We start from the raw sequence: 23,800 nt of genomic DNA on the forward strand, positions 1-23,800 counted from the left end.
ACTGTAGTGGCTATTGATTGCTTCTACTTAAGGGCCAGTCAAAGAGGCAGTAATTCCGAGCAGAACCCCTCTTACCAACTGAGCTCGGAATCCCAACTGCCTCCCTATCTCAATGTAATTGTTGTGCGCCCGCACCTGACATGTCAATTTTTTGAGCGGAGAGGGGCGGAGGCGCGCCACACATTACATTGGGACAGTGAGGCAGGCAAGATTCCGAGCAGAGTCTGCGGAGGGTCTTCCGCTCGCAATTTCCACCTGTTTTACTCCATCTGAATATACCCTAAAAGGAATCTAGCAGCAGGTTTAACCCTTTAAGGACATGGCCCATTTTCGTTTTTACGTTTTCGTTTTTTCCTCCTTGTGTTTAAAAGGTCATAGCACTTGCATTTTTCCACCTAGAAACCCACATGACCCCTTATTTTTTGCGTCACTAATTGTACTTTGCAACTACAGGCTGAATTTTTGCATAAAGTACACTGCGAAACCAGAAAAAAATTCAAAGTGTGGTGAAATTGAAAAAAAAAAACGCATTTCTTTTATTTGGGGGAAATGTGTTTTTACGCCATTCGCCCTGGGGTAAAACTGACTTGTTATGCATGTTCCTCAAGTCGTTACGATTAAAACGATATACAACATGTATAACTTATATTGTATCTGATGGCCTGTAAAAAATTCAAACCGTTGTTAACCAATATACGTTCCTTAAAATCGCTCCATTCCCAGGCTTATAGCACTTTTATCCTTTGGTCTATGGGGCTGTGCGAGGTGTCATTTTTTGCGCCATGATGTGATCTTTCTATCGGTACCTTGATTGCGCATATACGACTTTTTAATCGCTTTATATTACATTTTTTCTGGATTTGATGCGACCAAAAATGCGCAATTTTGCACTTTGGGATTTTTTTGCGCTGACGCCGTTTACCGTACGAGATCAGGAATGTGATTAATTAATAGTTCGGGCGATTACGCACGCGGCGATAGCAAACATGTTTATTTATTTATTTATTTGTTTACTTTTATTTAAAACCTGGGAAAAGGGGGGTGATTCAGACTTTTATTAGGGGAGGGGGCTTTTTACTATTAACAACACTTTTTTTTTTTTTTTTTACACATATACTAGAAGCCCCCCTAGGGGACTTCTAGTATATACACTTGGATCTCTCATTGAGATCTCTGCAGCATAGATATGCTGCAGAGATCCATGAGATCGGCACTCGTTTGCTTTCGGCTGCTGCAGCCGAAAACGAACGAGTGCCGAGCCGAGGACGGCGCCATCTTGGACGCGTCCCCGGCCGGCATCATTAACGGAGATCGCTCCTCCGGGACAAGGTCCCGGAGGAGCGATCTCCCCCACTAGACACCAGGGAAACGTTGCCTCCGGTAATCGGAGGCAGCTGTCAACTTTGACAGCTGCCTCCGATTAGCTAATTAGCGGGCACGGCGATCAGACCGTGCCCGCTAATAGCAGCGGTCCCGGGCTACTCGCGGCACCCGGGATCGCGGCACTTCAAAGCGGGGCCGCCGCGCGGCCCCGCTTTGAGGTGCAAGTGAGGACATATGACATACGCATACGTCCTATGTCCTTAAGAGGTTAATGGATTTAATTAGATCTAAGGTTCTAATAGGGCAGGTGACAGGGAATGCACCTACCTTTATTTAGATGGCCATCTGCACTATTAATAATAAACTTTGCTTTTTCCTTAATATGTAAATCCAGCAGTTGGGAGGGGGGATTGGGGACAGTCCAGTAACCCACAGGGCACTCATCTGCTGATTCCTGCATCAAACATCCATATGAATATGCATAACGCCACACTGCAGTAAGCAGTCACAGAAAGTGATGTCACCGCAGAACGTCTTAAAGAATATTAATATGGAGGTATGATGCAGGAGCCGGAGGAACGTTGCACCGAGGGCTATAGGATCGTCCCATCAATGTATTAAACTGCTGCATTTACACATTACAAAACAGAAAGATTTAACATGAATGGGGCAGTGGACCTTCTAAATAAAGGAGTGGCCACAATCCCTGCCCCCTCCCCCCCCCCCTTCGCTATAAGAATGTACAGTATCAGCTGCATTTGTAGCAGATTTTGCATACTCCATTCCTGAAGCGGATTTAAATTTTTGTCCGGGAATATCTTGTTAAAGACTTGTTAAAATTAACTACTGTACCTAGCTCCTGACACTATGCTTACCTGTCTGAGTTCTACCGGCATGCTTCTGAATGCTTTGCCAGGTCTCCGCACACTGACAGTCTGGCCAGCCAATTACTGTGCTGTCCTGCTGCAGCCAGTGATTGGCTAAGAGGATGGTCACTGGGCAGGGGCCCAGAGAAGCATGCAGGAGTGCAACAATGGAACATGACATGTAAGCATGCTTTTAGTGCCATGTAGTAAGTTTTTACAATTCCATAGAACAATGCATTGTTTCAGTGGAATGAAAATCCACTTCAAGAATGGAGTGCCATAGACTTTAATAGAAATCAATATTGCAGCTACAATATGGTATGTGTGAAGAAGCATTCCACAACCTTTTTCTTCATTGCCTATTCTCAATATCTGATCATGGGGTGCAAACACTTGGAAAATCCCTGAGCCTGAGCCGCAGTATCTACCCACACACACACACACACACACACACACACACACATACACAATAAAAACAGTAAAGAGAGACACAAGCGGACAGCTCCATATATTATTTAGTAGCCTAATTGGTTACTAGAGCTGAACTCCCATTCACTTGAATGGGAATTGAGCTCCAGTAGTCAATACACAATTTAAAAAGTTGTCCGTTTTTTTACTGTATATGTGGATGTGCAGGATGTTTGACACAATAATGATGGCATATTATTGGTCATGAGAATAGGGCATCAAAAAACAAGTCTTAGAAAGACCCTTTTATGAGCACTACCAAGAGTGAAACTTTGATGCAAAAAAAATCTGCCATCAGCATCAGATCAGTTGGTACAGCTATTGTAAGGGTTATCGGACGCTTAAAGTGTACCTGTCAGGGCTTCTGCTGATCCGATCGATGGTGGATTCCACTCTCCGTCCAAAAATTTGGGTGTGTATGGCCAACACAAACACACAGAGCCCGTAATATGCGTAACAACCCTTGGACCAGAATGGGGATTGCACACTTTATGGTCTTGTTGTTCATAGCTTTGGATACCTGAACTTCTGAGCGCTGAGTGGAATTCTTTACCGATAGAATCAGCATATAAAACAGAAGAAACATCTCATACTGACCTCTCAGCAGCTACCATCACTTCCCAGAAAAACTTGTCTCAGCAGTGATAGACTGCTCAGCCAATCATTGGCCAAGGCAATGTCCTGTAAGGGCCAAATAACCACTTTAAGAGCTACCAGATATCTTGTACACCTGCTAAAGTTCTCTTGAAACTTACAGCTTAGCTAACAAATAAAACATTTTCTGATTATAGCAGAGTTAAAATTACAATGCAGTGTTAGAGACACCTTGAATATTTTGATCATACAATGTTTGGTTCCCAGTGGAGCAGAGACAGCGTTCCTAGCATTAATCAGTGTTAATGTGACAGGAAGCCAAATTTCACAAAGCCTTAAAACTTTCCTTTATGTACAGGCGAAAGTACATTCAACGCGTGACTCTATTTCAAAGCAAATGGCAAGGTCAATGCTTCGTAAATGTTTATACACAGATTAAGATCCTATAATATTTGAATATACGCATTTACTCCATCATCAGCAATTTGACCAGTACTTCATGTACTGTATGACATCAACAGTATCTCAAAGTGCCAAATGTCTTGAGATTACACATGGTTTTCCATCAATTTACTTTTTAAGGCACCTCAATTAAATAGGTAATATTTGACAATATTGAAGACATAATCAAAGAATTTTGTGTTCCACATTGTTTACCACAATTCTAGTTTCCACTAATAAGTATTGTATCACCTAAAAGGGGAGCACTGTCTCTAGTGAATGCTGTTACTGATGCCAAACAGGGACTGGCAACAGCAAGCATCGGCACTTCTTTTCCTTTGACACAACAAACTACAGTTCCTAACACATGTTATTTCTGCAACCTAGGGAATAAGGAGAAGACCAACTGGCCAACAAAAGAGTAGGTAGAGTGTCAGCCAAGAAGCCGCCAAGAAGGTTGTGTCCTCTGTAGAGTGTAGAGAATTCTACACAGGGGGGGGGGGGGGGGGGGGGGGCGGCACAGGCTACAGAGTTATCTAAAGGTCTCCCAACTGTCCTTGAGAGAGGAAATAATAATCCTGGAGCAGATCATCCAGAACCTCAAGAAACATCCACATAAAACTCATCTGGCTATGAGGAAAATCCTGACTCCTTCTCCTGGCACCTGAACACTTGTGTACTTGCTGAGTGATTTTACCCTATCTGTATTTCTTCTGCTTCGCTCATGATTGGTTAACCTTTAGAGATGAGCGAACCTGGAGCATGCTCGAGTGGATCCGAACCCGAACTTTCGGCATTTGATTAGCGGCGGCTGCTAAAGTTGGATAAAGCCCTAAGGCTATGTGGAAAACATGGATATAGTCATTGGCTCTATCAATGTTTTCCAGACAACCTTAGAGCTTTATGCAAGTTCAGCAGCCCCAGCTAATCAAATGCCGAACATTCGGGTTCAGATGGACTCAAACCCGAACCCGGTTCGCTCATCTCTATTAACCTTCTAAAAATTCTGCCAAGCTGTTTTATTCTTACTTCTTGTGTGTTTGTACTGAACTCAGGCCCCAGGAAGAAGATGAAGACTCTCCCACATTTTTACAGTGCTTCCTGAATATGTAAATAGAGGCTCCACAAAAAGTTGGCACAACAGGGGTTGCAGTATACTTATCTTATACAGTATGTATACATTTTCATGAAAAATATTTATTTTCATGTAAATCATACAGTAAGAACAAGTAAAAAGCACTTAATGACTATAAAGCGGAGGATTACCATATAATGGATGTTATCTCTGCCTTGTTAAAATGCTATTTAATTACAGTATGATTATAGAAGGAGGATTCTCACTTTTAACATCAGTTGTATTAGCTTGAGGTATTTTCATTTTCAGTTAAAAAGTTTATGAAATATCTGCATTGCCTCCAGGCAATACATTGAGTTTGCTTTTACCAAACCAGGGCAATAACGGTATATTGAAAGCTTCTTAGAACAGTAATGCAGTTAGAGACACTGGGGGAGATGTATCAAAGGGTGTAAAATTTAGACTGGTGCAAACTGCCCACAGCAACCAATCACAGCTCAGCTTTCCTTTCAGCACTGCCTAAAGCTGAGCTGTGATTGGTTGCTGTGGGTAGTTTGCACCAGTCTAAATTTTACACCCTTTCATAAATCTCCCCCACTGTCTTCAGTGCTGGTACATTAAATAAAGTATTGGCTGCATAGTTTCTCTTGCATAACTGCCTGCTCCTAGCTGACTCCTGGTGCCGCACGTTTATCAGTTAACCTTTTGACTGTGAAGATTTCAGTCTATAAGACACTTAGACACTATGCCCAAAGCTTGAGCTGGAAAGTATGACCACTTCCCAATCCAGCAGTACCTAATCTGACAAACAAGCTACATAATTTGAGGGGAAAATAAAACTGTATTCTCTTCTGGCTTGTTTACTATCTCCGGAAGCAGCTGAAGTGCGGGATCTGCGCAATATGCGTAACTTCCATTGACATTAATGGGAGTTGTGCAAACTGAGCAATGCTGTTTACATAACTCCAGAAGCAACATAAACAGCACAGCTTGTAGGGCTACGTCATTTGCACAACTACATTTGGGTCCATTCACGCATACAGGGTCTGCTGCAGATTTTATGTTACAGATTTACAGCTGCAGATTTTATGCTTTAGATACTAATGTAACTAAAAGATCGAATACAGCTACCAATCCACTGAAAATCCTGTACGTGTGAAAGACAATTGAGTAACTGCTGTGCTTCAGGTAAAAATGGACTAAGGGGCCCAGGAAACCATATTTATAACTCCTTGAGAGATTTTTTTTCCAGGACTAAAATAAATGTAACTGCTTTTTTTTTTTTTTTTTACCAGAAACTCCACCCCCCTTCTCCTCCTTTTGTGTGCTGTATTTGTGCCCAGTTCCACTGAAATAAATGGATAAATCCTGGATAACCCCATTAAGGCCAAAAAGCTGAATTTCCTGTTTTGTAGAGAAAACTTATAAAATGAATTTACCACTGGGTATATCGCTTTGTGTTTTTTACATGAGCAGCCTAGCCCCCAGTGCTTCAGGCCAGGGCAGGGCTTGGGAATAGACCAGCTCTGTGCACAGGAACCGGGCAGCTTTTTATTAAAAAAAATAAAAAAAAGAGGGACTGCAGCACGGGCATCCCCGTGCCTCTCTATTCATGTATAAAACAGAAAGCAATGTACCTAGTGGTACATTCGCTTTAGGTAGCCCCTTCTCTATCACAATGGGCAGGATTAAAATGACAATAGTTTATAGGTAAGAACACCCTGCATAATAACCTCTGCACAGGTCATAGAACAGGCCTCTAAAGCTCTTCCATAGAATAAGCATAATCTTACCAGTACAAATTTGTTATATACACTCTATGGGGGAGATTTATCAAGCATGGTGTAAAGTGAAACTGGCTCAGTTGCCCCTAGCAACCAATCAGATTCCACCTTTCATTTTCCAAAGAGTCTGTGAGGAATGAAAGGTGGAATCTGATTGGTTGCTAAGGGCAACTGAGCCAGTGTCACTTTACACCATGTTTGATAAATCTCCCCCATTATATTTTGTACACTTGGTATAATTACACTTTATTTTTGTTGTACTTTTAAAAATTTTGTGGAAAACTGAATAAAAACAATTTAACCAGAATAAGCATAATCTGTAATTTGCATAATACTCACTGTCTTGATGCCAAAATTAAAATTGTCCGCATAGATGGCTGTTAAACAGCTAAAAAGTGACATTGGGGATAATAGCGGTGAAAAGCAGCCATCAGTATTAACAGCTGCAGATAATGATGATGATCATTATAAGCCACCATCATTATTAATAGACGGCTGCATTTCCTCAATATTGAACAGTACATTTCTATAGTAGGAACATAGCCTAATACTGAAAATACAGCTGTATTTTCACCTCAAAATGGCCTTTATTTTACGGTGTGTGAACATAACCTATTAGATCCAAAATACAGACATATTTTATACCTACTTTACTGTTGCATTTTTTACTGTGTGTGAATGTAGCTTTAGTGTTAAATAAAAAATAACAGATTTTGGACCACGCAAAATATCCTACGCAGTCAATGGACTGCTTATCTCCCACCATCATGTTAACACCTTAGGACACATGCCATACCGGTATGACACGTGTCTGCTACCAGGATTTAGAAAGGGGTCGCAGCCATTACCCAGCTCTGTATTCCATTGCTCCCAGCTGCTATAAGAAGCCTGAGGCTGCAGCTATTAGACATTTAAATGCAGCTGTCAAAACTGACAGCTGCATTTAAATGCAGTTAAAAACATCATTGGCAGTTCAGTGGCGGCGATCAGGCTTCCCCTGCTGCGATCAGAGAAGCCCGATTACTGTTACCATATTTTATGCAAAAGTTAAGTCTGCCAATAAGGTCCCAATACTGGCACAAAAAATAAGGGCTCATATGGGCCTGTAAATGAAAAAAGGCACAAGGAGGAAAAAAGTGTGAAAACGCAAATTGGCGTTAAACTAAGCAGCTCACAGATCTTCTGTACTACTAACGCATAAATGTCCGTTATATAGTGTGCTTCTAGGAAAAGCTATGCTATAATGTGATATTTTCCAGCTAATGTATGTTTTAGCATGTGAGACATTCAATAGTACTTCCCTAAGTAAGGCTATGAAAACTGTCTTGTACAGAAATAATTACTAGTAACCCCAGGGATGCTGTAAGCCAAGCAAATTTCATTTCCAATTTCTATTTCTTGCAATAAGGAAAGGTCTACTTTTAGACACACTTTTTGATTAACCCAATATTACACATGCCATTACATGCTCCATCATAATTCACTATGCTCCAGGTACAGTTTTATGGACGGCTCATAGAAATTGCTTTACAGGATTTTATTGTTTTAATTAACATGACCCTGAATTAATGAAACGTAACCAAATGAAAGCTACAGAATATGGAAATATCCAAAAGTATTTTACACTTACCAGAAAATGCAGAACAACATAAGTAGTCACTGGTGTAGAATGCATTATTTAAATGTGTTTATATTTTTAACCCGACAGATAACTATTTGAAGTTAGATCAAACACAAATTTACATAATTTGCAGACCTTGTGTATTATTAGTGTTAAAAAGAACCTTGTCATAATTTTATAGAGAATAAAAGAAAATCAGAAGCTGACGAAGGATTAGACAAGAGCTGCACAGATCAGAATAATGGGAATCTATTTATGAAGGAGCACACAACAGAGCTGAGCAAATAGCAATAACCTCGTTCCCAGTGAATCTGGCACCAGTGAACTGATTAAACTGGAGAAGGCTTGGTTAGGGATCCATGACAATAAGGCTATGTTTATACACATTAAAATAATACCAATATATGACAGCAACCAACCCTTTTCCAGTATGTTTTTTCCTACCAATCAAAGGCAAAAGTACACTCTTTGAAAGCCTATTGAAATATTTGGCATGTATGTCAGTAGCATACTGTATGTATGTCTTCATGTACAGGCTAAGGCTAAGGCAACAACGGCCGTACTTTTTCTACGGTGGAACAATGCTTGTTTCTTTATGGGATCCCAGCCGGAGTATATAAACATCGTACATGCTCTGGCCGGGATCCCACACGGGACCGCAAATAACTGACATGTCAGTTTTCTGCGGCCGGAATTCACTGAATTGAACTGACAGAATTGAACTGACTGACAGAAAGACCTGTCAGTTCACACAGTGAAGCGAGCGGCTTCACTGTGTGCCATGGGAAGCTCGGATGCGGGCGCACGCTGATGTGCCCGCATCAGAGCTCTGCGGCCGGACGAATCATCTGGCCGGTACTTAAGTATCGGCCGAGATGATCTGGCCGGGGTCACGGAACGGCCGTCTCTTACGTAGTGTGAACATAGCCTTAAAGTGAGACTGTCACCTCCCCTGACTCTATATACAGTTCTGTGTGATGGACAGTGCCACCTAGATGGGGCTTTTTGACAGTTGGACACCTGCACCTACACCCACTCACAGACGTAAATCTTGATACTAATCTACAGAGGTGTGCGCCAGCGAAAAGGGGCGGGACTTTATTTAAGACTGGCATACTCATACGCCAATCTTGATAAATGTCAGTGACCCGTTTCCATATGGTTTTATATATTTATTTTTTATATAAACATTTTTTTTCCCATCCCTAAATCCCATTTCTGTATCTAAGTTGACCCAGTAATCAGCTGATTGTTGAGGTTTTGGCTTAAAAAAAAGAGGGGGGGGGGGGGACACTCTTAGCTGCCGTCCTCAGAAGAAGCTCTGACTCACAGCCTAAGTGGAAATTAATAGCTTAGTACCTTGGTGGCCATTCAAATAAATAGGGTTTGAGTTTACCAAACTCAAGAGCCACTGTATGATAATAAGACCCCCTGGGCGACATTCATATATCCCAACAGGGTATATTGACAGGGTTTGTCCTGACTAAAGAACCTGAACAACGACAGTTCAATGACATTTGTGTCTGTGGATTGTAGCTTTGCAGAGAACCTTGTAGCTCCAGTAGTGTATGTCAGGACCAGATTTAAAGATTTATTGCTGGACTCTGATTGTCTAGGCGGGTGGCAGGATCCAATCAATAAACCCATAAAAGTGCGGCCAGGTAAGTTTCTTATTTAAACCATCCAAATTTATAAATTCTTCCATCAATAGTGCTTTATATAGGAAGCACTAAATCAATAGGATTTTATAGGCCTTACGTATAGGTGATCAAATATATAAACAGGAAAACTGAGTGATTAAAAATAGAAGTTTTAGCCACTAACATTCATAAACTTCTATCAATAAGCAACACTCAATAAAAAGACTTATAGTGATGAACTATTCAATGAAACCCATCATCCATAATATTTGCATTGCCAATTTCAATGCATTGATGCTAAATGAGCCAGGAGCTGCCAAGTGTTCTGGGGAATAGACCCTAGGGGTAGACTGTGTGGGTCCCTACACATTAGTTATTGTTCGCCTCTCCATTACCTATTTCATTGTGTACAGCTAGGTAATGCATACAAATATTCAGTAGATAGTCTTCATTCCTTGACAGTGAAGACTTGCTCAATTAGCATATTTTAATGAACGTCACAATCTGCAGTTGTATATCAATATTATGTATGGAGCACTAAGCTATGTTGATATGCTCCAATTCATTCATTTGTTCCTTAGCAACTAGGAATGCTTTCACATTAGTGTCTTAACGTTTCCTTTTATTTTCTTATTACTATTTTATTCACTTGCAGGGATCCAAAATTCAAATATTCCTAACACTTTGGTCATAGGGCCTAATTTGGATTAAAGAATTTGCATACATTGTTATAGCTGTAAACTCCTTTTGGATTTAATGTCCCAGAACTTTTTAATATTTAGCAAATATATCACATTAAAATGGACTTCACATTTTTTTATGTTGGAACAACATACTATTTTACTATTTTTGGATTTTCTGGATGTGTTACAGAATCGTATTGATCATGAGTATCTAGAATGAAGAAGATGACAAGTTGTAGCCTTTAAAACAAATTGCGAAGGGGCCCAAGGAAATGTTAGATCTATCTAGTTATACATTTATTAAGCTAAAGTCTTCCTATTGACAGTAGACTATTAACATTTGTACTGCAGTGAACTGTCAAACTGCAGCTCTCCTAGTATAGCTATGGCAGGCTGTAGTAGCAGATCTACTATGGCAGCCACAAAGGCCCTTAGAAGACTCCTGCAACTGTATCCGTTTTTACCATCCCCCCCCCCCCCCCCACTCCATAAAATGGACATGTTAAATGGAAAACAAAACTCAGAGTGAACCTGGTTAGTTCAAAGACAGCATTTTCAGTGCCATTTTGGTCAAAATCTTTCCAAGACCAGGGGAGGGTGCAAAACACAGAAAAGGGGAAATTCTTACCACCATTGTTATTCTATTGTACTGGTAAAACCGCTTACAAAAAAATAAAAAAAATAAAAATAAGGTATAAAATAAGGATTAAATTGCCGTATGTGAACCCAGCCTATTACTTATTCTTGTTCAGGGACATCAATGTAAATTATGCCTGTGGTGGGCTAACAATATTTCCATTATTCATCTTCTGCGATATTACTACAATTTTATTCCAATGCTTTGACATGCCAGTGTTTACTATACCTGTGGTGGTATATCATTATAAGCATTAACCAGGTTTTCTGACATATTTATAGAAAATGATTCCCATGCAGTGTATCACTGTATGCATTTTCAGGGGCATATGTATATGAGGTGCGGAGGTTGAATTTGCACCTGGGAATAAAAGCCTAAGGCAGCCCAGCTGTTTCTCTGCTATAGTAAGAGGCATAGCTACTCTGAATTTCTTGTAAAATAGAGGAGATGGGTTGCAGATAATGCTTCAAAACCCAGTGACTTCCAGCTATTTCTGTGCCAGCAATAAACAATACTTAAAAAAAACATGGGTTATTAATTTATAGCAATATGTCTCAAATGCAAAGCAACAATAGAAGGTGCAATAAAATCAAACTCTTACCTGGTCCAATAATTGAGAATAAAGTTCATGGCAGTTAACAAAAATATACTTGTAGGTGGAATCCAAGCAGGCTCGAACACAGTCCTTCACCACTGTGCTGGCTCTTGGGGGGCTTTGAAGTTCAAGAACCTAAAAGGAAGGATATGACTCATAAAACACTGCAATATTGTAACAACTGTAAATAGTGACAAGTGTTCAGCAGTTATGTGTAATCCTACTGTAGCATACTGGGGACTCTAAAGGGTTTGTCCAAAGTCTAAAGTATTTTTTGCACAGTGTCCAGGCAAAAAATAAAGCACATACAAAAAAAACCCCATAAACTTACCTTCCTCATTCCTCGTCGTATTCAAACATCTCCCATCTCAGCAGGCTTCAGGTTTTGGTGACGTGACATTCACAGGCCCATTAAACTACTGATTGATTTAATGGGCCTGTGATGTTACAGACCTAAACCCAAAAGCCTGCTGTAAAAGAGAACGGAACTACAAGAACCCAGTGCTACCTTGTTCACTTCCCACCTCCTTGGGCACTATATAAAAACCTTTGCCAAGAGAGGTAATATTAAAGGGGTAGTGCGGCGGTAAAGAATTATTCACAGACTAACACACATTACAAAGTTATACAACTTTGTAATGTATGTTATGTCTGTAAATGGCCCCCTTCCCCGTGTCCCACCCCCCCCACCCGTGTACCCGGAAGTGTGGTGCGCTATACTCACCTGTCACGTGCCGACACCAGTCTCCGATCTTCAGCGAGTGACATCTTCTTCGGGCGGCCGGTGAACAGCTCCGACTGTCCCAAATGCCAGCCGCCCTCTGCAGCGTCATCCGATGCTCAACCGCGATTGGCTGAGCATAACTGTGCTCAGCCAATCGCGGCTGAGCAGCTGATGACACAGCCACGTCATTAGCCGCTTAGCCGCGATTGGTTGAGCATAACTGTGCTCAGCCAATCGCGGCTGAGCACAGTTGTGACGCGGCAGAGGAGGGATGGGCGGCAGCGACTCGGCCGTCCGTCCGAAGATGACGTTTGGCACAAGATGGCGGACGGCCCTCGACACGGTTCAGGTAATGTATAATGCACCAACACTTCCGGGTACACGGGTGGGGGTGGTGGGACACGGGGAACGGGGCGATTCACAGACAGAGCGCCGCACTACCCCTTTAAAGTAATAAATCAGCAGTATTGTGTATAGATCTATGCAGCTCCCCTCCCCTACCAGCTGTATGTGCAGCGTTATCTTTGTCGGTGAAAAACATTTTTTATTCCAGAATGCAAGACAGAGAAGGTGGCGGCAACTAGTGATCTGGGCAGAGAGCTAGTCACGATTCTCTGCCTGTCAGCGCACGTTGCAAGATGACAGATCTGTTAGTGGCCTCTCTGCCTGTCAATCACGTACACAGCATGGGGATATGTTTTTCAATGTTTTGTACTCTGAGTGGGGAAACACTGCACCTTAGAGTGGTGTTATATAAAGAATATTATTAATAAGCGTGTTTACACCGCTTCTAAATTACATTGATTATTTATCATACTCTCTGATTCCCATAATCATCATCATAGTCAGCCACAAAGAATCTGCAAGTAGTATACACTAGCTGCATTAGAAATAAGCTGCTCGGATGTGCCAAGACTGTAAACAATAGCCATATAAATATAGTAATGTGACAAAACAAAAAACACGTGATATTGACAAAAACACAATCCATCTGTTACCTTTAGATACAGAAGGTGTCAATTGCCAGAGACTAATAAACATGATTTATTGAGAGATGCTGGAAGCTTTCTGACAATAGTAATGTGACATGTAAAAACATAAGGAGAACTACAATGTATGCTACCTTCATTCGGAAAAATGTTATGCTTGTTAGCAGGTCCACAGTTGATTTTAAGTCCTGTAGCCGTTCTGGGTTAGAAGCTGGAAAGTTATCCTACGTAAAAGAAAAAATAAGTTTATAATATTTAGCAACAGAAATGTTCAGCTTTTCCTCCAGATTTATTAAATTAGTGCATAACTCCAATCGGTTTAACCCCTTGCCTCCTCAGCCTATTTTGGCCTTAATGACCAAGGCCTATTTTGCAAATCGGACCTGTCTCTCTTTATGTAGTGATAACTCTGCGGTTCTTTTAACTATCGCGTTTATTCTGAGATTGTTTTTTCGTGACATATTCCTCTTTATGTTTGGGGTATACTTTGGTTGATACACTCAGTAGTTTTTTGTAAAAATCACAACATTAGCGCAAAAATTTGAAACATTTATAATACTTTATATTCAAAATTCTCTTTTTCTGAGAAAGATAGTCATGCCACATGAACTAATTATTACTGCAACATCTATGACATGTCTACTTTATAGTGACGTAATTTGGTGAACGTCTTTTTACTTGTTAGGATGTTAGAGGGCTTGAAAATTCTGCAGCAATTTTTCTAATTTTTAGGAAAATTTAAATTTCAGACTTTTTTAGAGACCAGTCCAGTTCTGAAGTGGATTTGTGGGGCCTGTATGTTAGTTATCCCCATAAATCCCTCCACTGTAAAAACTGCACCCCTCAAAGTATTCAAAGTGACATTTCATAAGTTTATTAACCCTTTAGGTATTTTGCAGAAATTTAAGCAAGTTGGAGGGGAAATTTTAAATTTTCATTTTTTTGGCAGATATTACATTTTAAATATTTTTTTCCTCTAACACAGCAAATATTAACTGAGAAATATCACTCACTATTTATTCCCCTTATTCCAGTGTTTCAAGAAATCCCCCATATGTGGCCGCAGTGCGTCACCTGACTGAACCACAGGCCACAGACATGACAAAGACCTGGTGAATTTTGGGGCCTTTTTTTATTTCAGGTTTTTTTTAGCCATTATATCATGTCACAGAGGCCTTGCGGTGCCAAAATATTTGTGTAAGACAAGTTGACGTTTCCATCGGTACCATTCTTAGGGACATGTTACACCCTGATCATTATTTATTTTATTTTATTATGAGGTGGTACGAATAAAAAACACAATTTAGCAGCTGTTTTTCACCATTTTTTTGTACGCCCTTTACTATACATTACTTATTACATGTTAACTCCATTCGTCAGGTCAGTACGATTACAGTTATATCCATTTTATACAGCTTTTGTTATACTTTATGGCATTTATACTATAAATACTGTTTGAGTCTTGCATAGTGTAAGAGCAGTAATATTTTTTCGCTAATTAAGTTATGTGAGGGCTCTTTTTTTTGCGGCATAAGCTGAGGTTCTTAGTGGTACACCTTTTGGGTACATGTGATGTTTTGATTTTTGTTTTTGCTTTTTTCTTTTTTTTTTAGGGGGCGGGATTAACAAAAAAAAATCGTCATTTTGGTTAGTTTTTTATTTATTTTTTGAATGGCGTTAATCGGGTGGTATAATTAATGTGATGGGTTAATAAACGGGGTCATTACGGACGCAACAATACCAAAAATGTGTATCTTATTTATAGGGGATCATTTATAAAGGGGCATAGGGAATGTGTATATTTATTTAATTAATTAATTATTAAATTATTTAATTTATTTGTTTTAATTATTTATTTATTTATCTATCTGTGTGTTGTTTTTTTTTTTACTTTTGCAGATACATATATATTGCATTACAGCACATAAGCTGTACTTGTAGCAAATTTATGCCGTGTGTGGTATTGATAAATTATGTGTATTTTTTAAAATGAAATTTGTAGGGTTGTTTGGGTTTTTTCTTGTTGCATTTGGCTAACATTTTGATGCCAACATTAATTTGCAAAAGCTGACGCTAAACTATCATGTAGGGAATAGAAAATCTGGGCCTGTCTATTTTCAACACAAAAAAAACAAAACAAATGTTGACCCAGATTTGTTATTGCTATGCTATGCAAAAACACTAAAATTTTTAGCAAATTGCAACACTTTACAAGAAGAAATCCAAACATAGCATTTTTAGGCTATTTTCTGAAAACAGGAAAATGGTGGCCATCCATCTGGATGGTCGTCATTTAGTGCCAACAGATGCCCGTCCTATGATCACCATGTACATGATCATGACCATAAAGAATAGATGGCCATTTGTGGGGCACTAAAATGATGGCCATTCAGAAACCTTACTATTGTTTGAACATAGCCTTAAAGTGAATGTACCAGCAGGTACATCACTTTAAGATATTTACATCATTAGACTGGAGCAAAGATGCCAGTGCCGCACGTTTTTTTTTTTTTTTTTAACAGTGGCCCGGTTCCCGTGCACGGCGTCAGTCTATTCCCAGTCACTGGCCCGGCCTGAAGTCCTGGAGCCACGTCACAGAAGGGAGGGCAGAACCTTACACTGGGGGAGAGTGGGCCTGGCTGCAGTGCTTCAGGCCAGGCCAGGAACCAGGAATATACTGGTGCCGGGCACAGGAATTGGGCAGCAGTTCAAAAAAAGGACCACGCCACCAGCACGGTCTACTAATGTAAAACTCTTAGAGCAATGTACCTGCTGGTAAATTTGCTTAAACCTGATAAGGTGGTCATGTCCAACACATTATTAAAACCTCAAATGTGTTTTTATTTTATTTTATTTATTTATTTATTTTTTACAAACTTAAAAACCAACAGAACTATGTAGGTAGGGAAAATTACTTTGTGTGTGTGTTACTGTATCATTTTCTGTTAATGATTTATTTAAACTATGTAGCCTTTTCTCATTTTAGAAATTACATGATGTAACCTTTTAAGTCCTGCATAATGGACCATACTGATACTGATATGTTTTCTGCTGTAGCAAACAGGAGGTACATGAAACAGTCATGAAACTGCCCCGCATCCCTTAATAATGGGACATATAACAAGAGCTTGTCTAATGCCAAAGAATCAATTGCATGTAGAGTGAAGACAATGTAGCATCTGTACACCTATACTATCATCACATAACAATGTATATGACAAGGAGGTATCAGCTGTGCATCCATCTAATACTAATATAGTTGTACTAATATATAAGAAACAGAGATCAAGGCTGATGCATTTTCTATATCATAAATAGCCATCTTGGCAGAAGTGTGTAATAAGCAGCCTATTCAATATAGTGTACAAGCACAGAACTCCTGGACTCAAGTGACTTGCAAGCTACAGATAGATGCTGCCTCTAATTGACAACATGTCACCGTCTTCCATTCCCTGAATTGCCTTTTCTCGAAACAATTTACTGTTATTGTGTAACACAAAAAACAGAGTTCTCATACCAAAAAAACCTTTTATACTTACCCTGTATTTTGAGAGGTCAATTCGTAAAGAATTGTGCAACTGGTCCAAGAGTTTTATGAACTTTTCTCTCTGTGTAAATAAAATGAAAAATCATCAATCTGTACTGAATATTAAGATGATCTTAGAAATGTTCCTCCTCTACATCATTTAGATTTCTTAAGAATTCTAATATAAATATTTTAATTGGGTTATAATAGATTAACAATATTAAGGCTGACAATAGATGCATAAGTGTCCTAGTCTTTTTCTCACAATATAATAACATTTCTTTATTACTTTACCAAAAGTTTAAGTTTTGAAGCCCAGATATTCTGAAATGTTACAATGCTATGTTTAGTACTTAGTAGCATACACTAAAAATTACCCATAAATTTCTGAATTGCTGTGGAGTATGAATGCTAAGACCTCCTATTAGAGATCAGACCACCTGTTATCATATTGATAGGCTATTACATTGCAACTTGGGGACATTTTATAGAGATATATAATTTCTATATTGGAGAACAGAGATTTTAAGATCAATTCACTGAAACAATAAATAATACTGTATATGCTATGTTTCCACATATATTTGGGGAATATACATTTCCTAACATCACTCACCCCAAAATTTGTAGCAGCAAATCGGTCTGATGCTGAAACATTTGTTGTAGCTGTTGTATGAGCATAAAATGCATTTATATTGGCCAATAAAGTGCTCATGACAGCTGGCACACCAGGACACATGTATTTGGAAGACAGGCAGGAGAAATGCCTATAAAACACAAGAACAATAAATGTAAGCCAATCATGTATTATCTGACTAGGAAATCGTTCTAAACAATTAAATATTACACACCAAAGTACATAAAGAACCTGATACACAGAACCTTCGTACTTACGATCGGTGGTGGTCTAGTGATCAGAACCTGTAACATTTATACACTTATCACCTATCCTGTTGGCAGGTCATACGTTGTGCTTATGTAAAAACTATATTAGGATTGCTTAATTTGTTTCTAGACTATTCCACACCTCTAGAGGTGATCATCAATTGTCAAAAGTCAAATAGCACCACCTATTTGTACCGTAACTACAAAGCTGTGTGTGTGTGTGTGTGTGTGTGTGTGTGTTTGGGTGTGTGTGTGTGTGTGTGTGTGTGTGTAAAAGAAAAGTAAGGTTTTCTAGCTCACTGCTACTTTATCTTTCTGTCAGCATCATTTTGATAGTATGTAAAAATTACTGTAACTGAAAAGGAACAGTACCATCTCTGAAGCTTAAAGTATATGAGTGATATCAATGGCTTCGTGTATTAAATTTAGGCGTTAGAACTTAGATTGCAAGGAGAATAAAATAAACATTTAGCCATACAGTAGATGACTACAAATGTAACTATTATGATAAACCAAAATTGACCCCTTACAATAATACCAAACACAGTCAATTAAATTAATATTGCACAAACTTTATTTCATTCATAATTCCCAAATGTAACTATTAATCTGGTAAATAATAACTTTGGCTTTCTACAGTGCACCAGTGATCTGAGAAATATATAACAAGCTAAAGAGAGATGACAAACAGCAAATACACCGGCCTGATCTGCAATTCCCGACTAAGATCTCTTCGATATTAGCTTCATTCCGAGCTTTAGTTAATCCCAACTTGTCTGTGGAGAATTTGAGAAAGTTGACAGTGTGAGAAGGGTGTTTTGTTTTTGTGTACTTTCCACAGCCATTACTATAATGAATGTGCTCCTATTGTCTGGCATGAAAAAGCAGAATCTTAAAATATCAGGGACTCGGTAAGCCGGACAGCTGGTTTGCTATTTCTTAGGTGCTTACCTGGATGTTCCTGCTCTTGAGAATAAATTGATTGCAGGGAGAAAGTGTCAAACTGAATTGTCTATGTCTGCTTACAGTGCCCTGTTGTTCATAAATGTCACTAACTGTGCAGGAATTGTCTCCATTTTGCTAATAGATTACCTTATACTATGCCACACACCAACCATACACATTCATGGGTAAATAATGAAAAACTATTTTTATCCTACATTGAAGTGATGTCTTGTAGGGTCGCATAAACCCTTAAAGACTATGTAAAGGAAATGCATCTAATATAATTGCCTTATACATTTTAGCTAGATAGACAAGTAAAAATATGTATAACATTTTTTCTTAGTTTTATCAGCCATGATGCGCACAGCTGCCTAGAGCTATACAAAGGCATAAACTGTTGTATTATATTATTAAGAGGGACTCCTGACAGTTTAGGTCATTTTGATCAGTCACATATTTAATTTATCTTAATGGCCACTTCAGGACTCTCTAGGAGCACAGTAAGTGAATCTATGGGCAGGAAAAGCTTAAAATTATGTGAGTGCTCAGTCCACACTATGCCAAGCATCTTGCATCCTACGGGCTTTCTGTGCCCTTAAGGAGACGTCCGACGTGGAAGTAAAAAATGATTACGGGTAGGGGGTGGGGGGAAAATAAAAAAATAAATCACACTATGATTACAGGTCCCAGGGCCCGCGCTGCACCGCATCACGGAATCCCGGACCCCACTGGCTTTTATCTTCTCCCAGGTTCTGGGTGCGTCACAACCCAGGTTCCATGTCACAGATTGGTGGGATGTAGCCCGCTCAGTCAACCAGTGACTGCAGCAGTGTCCCACCCCAGTCACTGCCTGGTTGAGCACGGCGTCCGTCAGCCAGGTCATGATGTGGCCAGCAGGGAGCTCAGAAGACGGCCGACAGAGTCCAGGAGTGGCTCACAGCTCTGTTTGGGCTCGGGAACAGTTTATCTCCCCCCCCTGCCCATAATGATTTTTTTACATCCTCACAGGACTTCTCCTTTAAGTTGAAACTATCTGCTAGAGAACCCCTGACTAGGTTTAAAATCCTCAGAGTTCAAAGACCATTATGAGAACTGTGACTGGAAGTCTATTCAAATGTTTAACTAAAGGACCATTAGTATCAAAGTGTTACTGTCATTAAAACAAAAACTTTTGGCATGTCAAATAAGTGTCCAACAGCACCAAAAATGTCAGTATAGCGAGCCACAGTTAGAAAGTGGATGCACGTCGGCAGGCCTTCAATCCCAAGAGTTGGTAAGAGAATATACCAATAAAGGAATCCAAACAGCCTCCATTAGTGTAAATCTTTGGTGAAGTTTATTCATAAAGCCATATACACTCGACCCTGCTGGCGTCGAAACATTGCTCATGTGTTTATGGCTTTCTAAATAAACTTTACCAAGGACATAAACAAAGGGATACTGTTGGAATTCCTTTATGCTATGTCGCACAGATATGTCATGAGTTCGATTGGTGAGTGTGTGGGCGTTAAAAACGCCTTTGATCATTAGATAGAGCTGGGAGAAGCATAAAGCTGAGTGCTTCTCTCTCAACTCGATCGGACACTTGGAGGTTACAATGCATACATTAGGACCCATCTCCTGCAACAAGTCACATTGAGCGGCAAATCAGGAAGGGAAGCTCACAGCTACACACTGCTCCTGAATATATTGATAAGTGGGAATCTCAGCCCTGGGACCCCAAGTGATCAAAATTTTTGTCTGCGCAATATGTCAAGAACATTTTTTGTGACAGTAGTCCATTAAATCAAACAAACCAAAAATAAAGTGCCCTAAATTATTTATAATAAATGGTTATTTATATGAATGATCTACACTTTATTGTATGGGGTTGTAGTACATTTAGTAGTTTGATTTATTACAGATATTTAATATATTGAAGCTAAGAAGACTGGGTTGTCTAGGTTACATGTAAACAAGTTTCTAGAGTGTTAGAAGGGAGCACGTCACATTTGGGGGGCGGTCTTAGATGATGTATGCGATCACGTGATCGGATTAGGTACTGGTGATGATGTAGGTATCACATGATCGGATGTGTGCGATCACATGACCGCATTATGGCTGACTGTGATGATGCTGTTGGTCAGGTGACCTAGTTATGTGATCCGAGTCTGGAGTGGACCCGGAAGTGATGTGGACTAGGTTAGGATGTCATGTGAGCGCCAGAGGGGCGTGACTACTTGTATAGGAAATGGACACACAGCGTCTGACATGGCATTAGTTGATAGGCTATTGATGACCACATGATCACAAAGGTCCTATAGCAGTGTTTATATTGAATAGATACGTCGCTTCTTGATTATGTCAATGGGGAGTACTATAAATAAGGCCCTTTAGTGGGCGCCGCCCTCACATAAGCCCTCCTCCTGATGAAGCCCATGTGTGGGTGAAACTAGTTGAGGGGCTGTGCGGTTGATTTTAAATTCATTGCTTTCATAGCCCAGTTAGATAGTATTATACTACGAGGTAGTCAGTAGTCTGCAGCTACTATGACTATACAGATATAGGTTGATTCACTGTAGAAGGTTATGGAAGCTCTGTGATTTTAATGAGCACAACTTTATACTTATTATTTCTATTTGAAAGTTATTAAAAGTTACGTTTTACTTAGTGGTAGGTTTACTGGATGTGATCTGGGCTTTTGGCCCTTATAAAATTGTTTTAGTAGTCCATTAAAACTCAACAAATTATATTATTGCTGTTACTGGCTATGTTTTAGTTAGATTATTATTTAGGCTGTGTTCTCACTTACAGTAGTATTTTTGCTTAGTATTTTGGTCATTATTTTGCAACCAAAACCAGGGGTGGATTGAATACACAGAAAGGGTATATTCACACACTTGAAATTGAGTGGAGGGCCACCATTTATTGACAAAGTTACCATTATTTTAAAATAATGGCGGCCATCCACTCAATTTTAACAGTGTGTGAACATAGCCTTTCTGTGTTTTCAAACCACTTCTGGTTTTGGTTGCAAATATTGACCAAAATACGTAGCAAAAATACTGTGTGTGAACATAGCCTTATATTCTACATTGTCTGTCTTGTGTTATGGTTCAGAATGAGGTTCACACATATACTATTTATCATTTACACTTAGAGAATCTATAGTCTGGAGCATTTCAATTTAAATAATATGCTTAAAGCGGACCTGTCAGTGATGGAAGTGTACAATAAGGCTTCCTACCCTGAAACAAGAAATGTAACTCTTTTTTTTACATGTTTCAGCGCTCTAGATATAGGCGGTATAGGTTTTATGCAAATTAGCAAACACAGCCAACTGGGCTGTCCCCTGGGCTGCAAAACATGAGCATTGCTAAGCTTTTGCTGCCCAGGGAAATGCCTCAGGGATTTTAACAGCTAATTTGCATTAAACTCTGAAGCTTAAATCATAAGGTCCTCTTACACTTTTGACATTTGTCAGTGGTGATAGGGGTCAGTCGTGATAGATAATCAAAGAGATAAGCCGCAGCCAGAGCACTCTTGCTGCGGCTTTACCCTCTCCCTTGAGATCACAAAAACACTTGGCCATGCCTTAGGTTCCTGTGTATAGGGAGGACAAGTACCTGGTGTGAGATATATCTGACAGCTGGACGATTCTTCAGCTGTCAGTTCTGGAACTTGTGTTGGGGCCTTTAGTGCTGGAGAACTAGGAAGAAATAAGTTCATAGTAAAAAGCCCTTGAATTCTGCCTTTACTTTAGTCGGTATCGTGGTAGATACTTGTGATCAAAGTATTTTAGGAGTGATACCTTTATCGGCCAACAAAAAATTGTTAGAGCTGTGAGCTTTTGGGATTCAAAAGATCCCTTTATCAGACAAGTTCACAAATAAATGACAGAAACAGAACAACATTTTAGGGATGTTACAAATAAGAAAAGAGAAACATCTGTGAATAAGGGGGGAGGGGGTATATACATCACATAGATTAGCCAGGGCAAATAAAAAGGACTTGTAAAGCCTATTTAGAAGTCCAAGATTCTTGGTCAGTTCAGTCTTATCTGTGGAGTGTGTCCATGTAGTGGGTCATAAATCCAGGTGCCAGGTTTAATCAATGTGGTAATGACTGGAATGTTTTTATCAATTTGAATTCCCACACTTTCCTCTCTCTGTAACTCTGATGGTGACCTTTGAGGACCATAAACTTTAAATCTGTTATTCAATAGTCCAGTCCTGAAAAATGTTGGCCTACAGGGATGTTGAGACTTCTTTATATTGTATGTCTATGTATATTCATTTTAGCCTGTAATATCTGTTTTGTTTCCCCAATATAGATTTCTATGGGGCATTGTGTACACTTTATCATATAGACCACATTGGAGGATGTACATGAAAAAGTATCAGTAATTGTATAGTCCTGGTTTGTGTTGGGGATGTGGATTGTGTTTGATCGTAGCATGTGGGGACATGTGCTGCATCTTCTGTTGTTGCAGGGGAAGGTGCCAGTCTCTGTTGTTGATTTCAGAGCACTTTTTACAAGAAGGTTTCTTAAATTCGGTGGCTATTTGAATGAAAGAAAAGGTAATTATGGGAAAACCTCCTTCAATCTGTTGAATATTGGCTGTAGTTCAGCAGCAATCTTATTTAGGATCTTTATGTAAGGGTTATAGGTGACCACTAATGGTACCCAGCTGTTCTCCTCCTTTTGCTTATATTTCTGGAGGCTTTGTCTTGGAATTCTTTTGGTTCTGCGGATCTGTTCATCTATAGTTAATGGATGGTAGCCTTATATGCAGCACGTGTCCCCATGTACTACAATCAAACACAATCAGCATCCCTAACACACAGCAGGACTACACAATTACTGATGCTTTTTCATGTACATCCTCCAAAGTGGTCTATATGATGAAGTGTGCACGATGCCCCACAGGAATCTACATTGGGGAAACAAAACAGAAATTACAGACTAGAATGAATTTACATAGACATACAATAAAAAGAAGTCTCAACACCCCTATAGGCCAAC

The 23,800-nt window shown here is 39.6% G+C and overlaps 1 protein-coding gene across 1 annotated transcript in view; it reads right to left on the reverse strand.

Annotated features, from left to right (window-relative positions):
* The window catches only part of UNC13C (unc-13 homolog C), a 393,542-nt gene that overhangs the window by 162,509 nt on the left and 207,233 nt on the right, over window positions 1–23,800 (reverse strand). The window contains exons 13-16 of the mRNA XM_069982623.1: window positions 17,583–17,733; window positions 16,980–17,048; window positions 13,575–13,664; window positions 11,734–11,862 (exon numbers count right to left, since the gene is read on the reverse strand). Coding sequence (XP_069838724.1) covers window positions 11,734–11,862; window positions 13,575–13,664; window positions 16,980–17,048; window positions 17,583–17,733 — 439 coding nt within the window. The remainder of the gene's footprint in view (window positions 1–11,733; window positions 11,863–13,574; window positions 13,665–16,979; window positions 17,049–17,582; window positions 17,734–23,800) is intronic.

The sequence above is a fragment of the Dendropsophus ebraccatus genome, chromosome 1 (assembly GCF_027789765.1).
Source record: "Dendropsophus ebraccatus isolate aDenEbr1 chromosome 1, aDenEbr1.pat, whole genome shotgun sequence".
NCBI classification, from domain to species: domain Eukaryota; kingdom Metazoa; phylum Chordata; class Amphibia; order Anura; family Hylidae; genus Dendropsophus; species Dendropsophus ebraccatus.